This window comes from Bidens hawaiensis, unplaced genomic scaffold, assembly GCF_021521415.1.
Source record: "Bidens hawaiensis isolate Kalapana, Puna unplaced genomic scaffold, B.hawaiensis_p1.1 tig00032158_1, whole genome shotgun sequence".
NCBI lineage: Eukaryota > Viridiplantae > Streptophyta > Magnoliopsida > Asterales > Asteraceae > Bidens > Bidens hawaiensis.
Window position 1 is genome coordinate 41,422 of NW_027495466.1, and position 7,822 is coordinate 49,243.

At 38.2% G+C, this 7,822-nt stretch overlaps 1 protein-coding gene across 1 annotated transcript; it reads left to right on the forward strand.

Annotated features, from left to right (window-relative positions):
- Positions 1 to 3,202: 3,202 nt before the first annotated feature.
- LOC143583162 (uncharacterized) lies at positions 3,203 to 4,559 on the forward strand. The gene is made up of 3 exons (XM_077065547.1): positions 3,203 to 3,593; positions 3,664 to 3,825; positions 4,357 to 4,559. Exons 1-3 carry the CDS (start codon positions 3,203 to 3,205, stop codon positions 4,557 to 4,559), a joined length of 756 nt encoding a protein of 251 aa, XP_076921662.1.
- The last annotated feature ends 3,263 nt before the right edge of the window (positions 4,560 to 7,822 follow it).

Here is a 7,822-nt window from a genome sequence, read left to right on the forward strand (position 1 = left end):
TATCCGAAGATTGTTCACGCACTGACAAGCATTCATTCATAACACTGATACATACTATCACATCAATCATTATAGCATACACTTACCATTTAAGGTAAGTGTATTAACGTTCACATTGAGTACGCACACAACCCCGAAAGCATAACATGGAAGTGGGGCTAGAAACTCACCTGAACTCGGTTCCTCTCAGAGTTAATGGTAACTCCTTTCTTTAACTGGGCACAACTAACTGTATAAAAATTAAATGTATCAATTAACTATCACTACCCATATCGTATTTCTAGTTTATTATAACCCTCAACGAACGGGGGTCCAGAGGCAGCCCCCTAGCAGCAAGGTTCTAGGGGTGGCATCCCCTAGTAGGGTCACAGGGGCTAAGCCCCTGGCTAGGGTTAAGCTGTTAGGTCAGCTTGGAAAAATTTTACTTTCATTAACTGTTCTTAACAGAATTTCCATTAGAATTCTATAATAATATTTTATTCCTAACTCATTCGCTATGACATTTGCTAACTTATTCGTTATGATGAATGACTTCATTCGTTATAACGAATGGTCTGATTCGTTAAGAAATCTTCGCTCAGGTCTAAGTGTCATTCGCTATGGCATTCGCTATGACGAATGGTCCCATTCGTTATGACGAATGGCCTGATCTGAGTATAACGAATGACTAAGGCCATTCGTGCTTTTCTTGAGACGAATGTCAGACTCATTCGTTACAGGAGCACGCGAAGGTACCTATAACGAATGGCTCCATTCATTGTCTTCTTATGACGAATGAATGGATGAAGAATGAATTAAGTCATTCATGACCTTTGTAGGACGAATGAGGGGTTCATTTGTTATCAAGACACACGAATGTGTCCCATTTGTTATGATTGTCTAACGAACGTCCAACGATTCGTTCGTTCATGACGAATGTGCATCAGTCTTATCCAAAACTTCGACTTAGAGGTCAAAGTCAAAATCATCAAGAACACAATTGGTCAACTCGTATCAGATTTGCAATTATCCTTCAAATCTCAACGAAACAACACAATTTTGTTACCAATATGCTCGTATACACGTCGCCTACAAACCCTAACCCACCAAACATCGAATCATTATGTTTAAATGGTACGGTTGATTGATATATGCTTACGGCTCTTCAAGCTAACAATTAACCCATCAATCGTTAACGAATTTCATTGAAAATCATTACATTTGATTCGTTTTACCATTTATACATCGATCTAGGATTACTAAACGAGTCGAACAAGTTTTCGTTAATGAACGTACCTTAAACGAGTCGATTTACGAACACGATCTAGTCTTGATGTAGGTTGTGTTCGTCATGACGTTCTAGCACCATCAAGCTCGTTTTTTTGCCTTCGGATCTTGGCTCGGGATATAGGAAGTTTTTGTGTGTGTTTTTCAAGGGGTAGTCTATGGTGTAGAGATGTATAAAAATGAAAAGGTTTAGGGTTTAAGGGGTATTTATACTCCCTTAAGCCCATGGACCTAAGTCCCATTACCATTCCTTATTCCATCTTTTAATGTCCAAGCCCACTCCCTTATAGTTTATTTAGCTAAACTGATACACGACACGTTATTGGATAAACGAAATTTCTTTTATCTCTTATCAAAAGCAGGATGTTTCAATTTACATACATTTCCCGGTATCATGTTTTCAGTTGTGAATAATGTTCAACAAAAACAAAAATCATCTGCTTCCAATTGTCAATAAAGTAAACAAAAACGAAAATCATATGGATTTATAGATAGTTGAGCCAGGTGGGCCGTTATCAAGAATAAGTTCTAGCAACGCCCACTTTTGCGTATGCTACATTAGCGGCAGTGAATTAAAGTTACTCGACTGCAGATTTCTGCTCTTAGAACCTTGTACAGCCCAACCAAACTAATAGGCAGTTGAGCTAGGTGGGCGGTTATAAAAAATAATCATATCTCAAAAAAAACAATGCAATGTTTTCATGAAACAACCAAACGGACTTTATCCCACTAAATCATTACACTAAGATGCAAATAACCTCCAATTGGATGTATACTTCGGCTTTAGTTATAAGTCACTATGTGAGGTGGTTACACCGAGATATATGCTCTTAGAACATTGTACAGCTCTATCGCCACTTTTATCTTCAAACACAGTAGTTTGACTATCACTTTTACTTTCCTAAATCAAGTCATTGTGACAAACTTTTTCATGGCTTTCCAAGGTTGGTCTTTTAATTGAAAAAAGCTGATCCTCGCTCACTTCATTGGTCTCGTGCATAGTTCTTTGAAACAAATAGCAGGCCCGTTCTTCTTGTCAAAATTATCAAATGAAGATGCGAGCACTTATCGCCTATAACATCTTTTCCAGAGTCTTGGAAATCAAAATGCTGAGAAAGTTCGTAACTTGAACAACATATATCAATACAATCAAAGGATCCGACATCTATAAAACAAAAGATACTCGTAACTTGTCTATGAACCAAAAACTGAAACAACCTAACCGAAATAAGAGATTAATGAAAAAAGACCAATCCGTCCGCTTTTTATTGAGTTCGGTTATTCTGGTTTAGTTTTAAGTGTTTCAGTTTTTGGTTGATAGCAAAAGCCGAAACCATATCAATCACTGGTTCTTTTTCAAATGTCTCCAAATTACATGTGATGCAAAATGTCTAAGCATAACTTTTATAGTGAAGACTTAGAGAGCAATAATATCATGATATAAAATAGCCGTTAATATAACCATATAGACTATAGAGTTATTAGTACCTAAGGCCACCCGTAGTGGGCGACCTTGTGCGAAGAATTTTGGCCAAAATGGGCGAGAACACCGCTCCCCCCTGCGAAATGTGGGGCGATAAGAGGGGGGGGGGAATCTATTTGTCGCCATGTTTGTTATGGAAAATAATAATAATAAATTCATGTGACCGTTGAACGATCACATTTTAAAAAATAAATAAATAAAAACTTCATATAAATACCAAAACAATTCAACCCACTTTTCACCATATCATACACAAACTCAAATATAAATACCAAACTAATTCAACAATTTTAACCAATTCATACTTCTTCACATTTTCATTCATTCTATCTTGAAATGGATTCCCCGGATAGCCCGAACTCTTCTGAAATTTGGGATCAAGTAATTAAGAAGAGTCAGAGAATTTTTTAAGTGCAACGAGTGTTGGAGGAGACAAAAGAGGTTATAAGCACAATGAGGGCCGTCGCCAATACGATAGTGTCCGGCTCAACAAGCTCTTCGTTGCCACGTAGGCGATCGTATATCTTTCAGGATCGTATCGAAGCGAACGATCGTTTGATGAAGGACTACTTCAACGACACACCTACATTTAATGACGCTATGTTTCAACGTCGTTATCGGATGTCTAAGCGTTTATTTTTGTGCATCGTGGGAGATTTGGAGCGAGAGTATACGTATTTTCAACAAAAACCCGACGCAAGAGGATATTTGGGATTCACCGCCATCCAAAAGTGTACTTCGGCGCTATGCATCCACGAGTACGGCAACACCACCGACATGAACGACGAGTATTTAAAGATGGCTGAGAAAACGACGCGAGACTCGTTGGAGAATTTTTGCATCGGTAAAATTTAAATTGTTTACATTAATTATTGTTTTTAATATAAATATGTTTTAATAATTTATTTGTATAGGAATAATACAATTGTACGCTGGTTGTTATCTGCAGATTCCAACTTTAAAGGACCTGACTTGCATATACGACGTGCACGAAATCAAACATTTTTTTCCCGGCATGATCGGGAATATAGATTGCATGCATTGGGAGTGGAGCAACTGTCCAACCATATGGCAAGGTCAATACACTCGTGGTGACCATGGAGTACCAACGGTTAGTCTTCAAGCCATTTGTTCACACGACCTCTAGATTTAGCCGGCCTACTTCGGCTCTGTCGGGTCCAACAACAACATAAACGTTCTCAACGCGTCCCCCATGCTAGTGTATTACATAAGCCGTGGCATACCGGTCTTACCGTTTTATGCCAACGATACCTTCTATTATCATGGATATTATTTGGGAGATGGGATACATCCAGATTACTAGATCATCGTCAAAACGTTTCAAGACCCGATCGAAGATAAAAGAGAATACTTTAAGAAGAAGCAAGAGTCCGCCCGAAAGGATATCGAGACGTGTTTCGGGGTTCTAAAAAACGTTGGCATTATGTGAAAAACCCATTTCGTGTATGGACGATGGAAAAAATGAGCGATGCCATATATACGTGTATCATATTGCATATATATGATTTTTGAAGACACTTGCAAATCAATATGTCAACACTATATACCAGAAAGCGTTCAAGAATAGTTTCCTCAACCAACCATAGAGCAACGAATCCAAAACGTTCACGAGCTCACATCAACTGAGATACATAACCAACTTAATGCGGATTTGGTTCATCACGTGGGGGATAATCGTCCCATTAAAGTAGAAGACGAGGACGAATACGGGGACGAATACAGAGACGAGGAGGAAAACGAAGACGATGAGGAGAACGAAGACGAGGAGGAGGACGAAGATAATGAATAGATTAGTATTTTTATATGTATTTTTTATTTTATATTTTGGTGTGTTTTTTATTTTGATTATAATTTATATTTCTTTTATTTAGTTAATTTAATAAATTTTAACAATTTAATTGGTTTTGTTTGTTTAGTTTAATTACAAAATAAATAACAAAAAAAAGGTGACGTGGCACTGTAGGGGGCTACAACACCATTATACCCCAAAAACAAATTCTTACCCTTTGCTGACTGGTCGTCACATGTCACAATTCGCCCAATTTGTAGCCTCTCCACTACACATAGCCTAAATACGTAATTTCTAATGCCTTATCACCTTGATGATGTCATCACTATTAACTCTAGCTAAAAGCTCCATGTGTTCTTCATGATCATACACACTACTCCTTCCTAAGATATGTTATCAAACTTTCCATCTCCTGTAGACCTGTACCGTATTAAAAAGTAGAGCTTTAGAGCTAATTAATTAAACTAACTAAGATCTGCAAATAATTAATCGCAAAATTTACGCACATGATTAATTTAGTTAAGAAGTTATCTTATCGTCTCATTTGATACTCAAGTCATAGTAATAACATAGAAAGATGCAATCAAAACAACCTATAAAAAATCACAAACCTAGTGGCTATAATAAAATAATCTGAAAATTTGCAGCAATTAACAAAACAAAAGTGTAATTAGTGGCTACAGTGATAATCAATATACCGAAATCAATACTAACCTCAATATCCTTTGCTTAGAGGTTGGAAAATCAACCACCACAGGCAAACATAACTACGTGTTGGATCCCGGATTAACAATCAATAACAATTAACAGATCTCAGATCTGTGAATATCCGATTAATACTATTAAAGATCTAGCTCATAATTTACCTTGATTTAATGTTATGTATGTGTATATATTATCAATATATTAGATGAAAAATGTTAAGGTGAAGCTTGAGAGAGAGCAATTGGTTAATTAACACTCAAAAAACTTTTTCATCAAAACTTATTCTCAAAACTTATAATTAAAGTGAACAGTAGTTCACTATATATAGAAGGTGACCTGGTTCGCTAACATCCCCTAGCGAACCAGCTTCCCCTTCGTTACATAAATTAACATAACGAACCACCCCCTGATTCGTTAACATCCCCTAACGAATCAGGAGGGAATACATTATAATGTCTTAGTTCGCTAACATCCCTAGCGAACTAGACTTAACCTTAACGAACTAGTTAATAATAAACCTTAAATATTACATTAATTAATAAACAAAACATTAACGATAAATACAAAGACTCTAGACGCAAAACCGTGCACTAACAGACACCCCCTCGTCTTGAGCTCTTTGTCTTTAACTTATTTGAAGCGCTTGGACTGCCAGTCTCTGCAACTATAAATTCCATGTTCAAGACACACACAAACGACTCGTTGGAATTGCATAGCCAAGTCGTAATCTTCTTGGCGTTCGATCAAAATCTGCTTCCTGTGTAGCACATCATTGTCTGTCTCTGATAAATTAACCAACCACATCGGGTCGATTATCTTGATGAGCTCAGACTGCAGTCCTCGACCACGAACAATAACGGCCTCGCCAGTACGATTGTCATAGTACCAACGGTTGAAAGATAGATAAATATCTTGAGGCATTGTCTTCACATGAACCTTTTTCATTGTCTTTGGCGGCTTCACTTTCAAGACAAGTTTCTTTCAGCCGGTCCTTGGATCAATCTCTTCAATGTGCTTACGTCTTGGGGCATGGGGATTGAAGAATTTGAAACCATGATTGGCCTCGTACAGTAAGTGTTGATGAAACCACTCAGCCGTTCGGTAACCCCCACGATTGATAAATGGACGTCTCGCGAGGGTACGTACATCCCAACGCGGTAGAGTTAAAACATCCATTATCCTCTCGTAATACTGGACACCCTTTTCCCACTTGACTATATATACTTTAAGATCAGAATCATAAGCCCATGAAACAATATCACCGTGTACCTTTGAAACAGTCTTGAAGGTAGTCACCGGATTAGCCTCAACCCAAGCAGCAGCAGTATCTTTTCTTTCTTGATCTACATAACGATAAGCACTGATAATTTTACCCACTTCATGACGTTTGAACCATCTTTCTACGTCCTCATCAGTCACATCTTTGAGTGAGGGTACTGTTCGCTGCACAACCTTTTCCAATTCATCCTCAGTCTCTTTAATTACCTCTTCATGAAATACCGGAACACCTTGATCAACGTTTGCGTGTTGAAACAAGTCCGGGTACTCTTCAGCAGTCACATCCTCCATTTCAATCTCTTCATCCTCATAAACAAAATCCGTATTCATAAATAACAGATCAACTTCCAAATCTTCCTCAGTTATCACTTCGACATCGGGCTCACTCTCTAAAGCAGTCAATTGATCATCATTCAGCCCAAGCAGAATCGAAATCTTCTCCCGTGTCAAGGATCTAACCACAAACTCACCAACCTCTATCTCATCTCTGTTTACCACACTACGAACCACCCCTGATCCATAAACAAATATCACTGTGTTAGCTGCAATCATTTCAATTGGTTTGGCAGCTGTTGGATCTTGATAAATAATTATCTGCTTGCTCGAATCATCACCGCCACTAACACCTGCACCAGAGGATGAACCATGCGATTGTTTAGGCTCACCTCCTGCATCAGACTTGTCAGGATCATCATCGTCGTTCTTAAGTTTCTTGAGGACCTCTTCTTTACAAGTTAATTGTAAAATCAACTCTTCTTGTTCCTATAATTCATCCTCAGTCTCTTTAATTACCTCTTCATGAAATACCGGAACACCTTGATCAATGTTTGCGTGTTGAAACAAGTCCGGGTACTCTTCAGCAGTCACATCCTCCATTTCAATCTCTTCATCCTCATAAACAAAATCCGTATTCATAAATAACAGATCAACTTCCAAATCTTCCTCAGTTATCACTTCGACATCGGGCTCACTCTCTAAAGCAGTCAATTGATCATCATTCAGCCCAAGCAGAATCGAAATCTGCTCCCGTGTCAAGGATCTAACCACAAACTCACCAACCTCTATCTCATCTCTGTTTACCACACTACGAACCACCCCTGATCCATAAACAAATATCACTGTGTTAGCTGCAATCATTTCAATTGGTTTGGCAGCTGTTGGATCTTGATAAATAATTATCTGCTTGCTCGAATCATCACCGCCACTAACACCTGCACCAGAGGATGAACCATGCGATTATTTAGGCTCACCTCCTGCATCAGACTCGTCAGGATCATCAT

Coding starts and splice junctions, on each gene's coding strand:
- LOC143583162 (XM_077065547.1), top strand. CDS start 3,203: ATGAGGGCCGTCGCCAATACGATAGTGTCCGGCTCAACAAGCTCTTCG. Junction 3,594..3,663: donor GTTGGAGAATTTTTGCATCG/GTAAAATTTAAA, acceptor TTATTTGTATAG/GAATAATACAATTGTACGCT. Junction 3,826..4,356: donor CTGTCCAACCATATGGCAAG/GTCAATACACTC, acceptor AACCAACCATAG/AGCAACGAATCCAAAACGTT.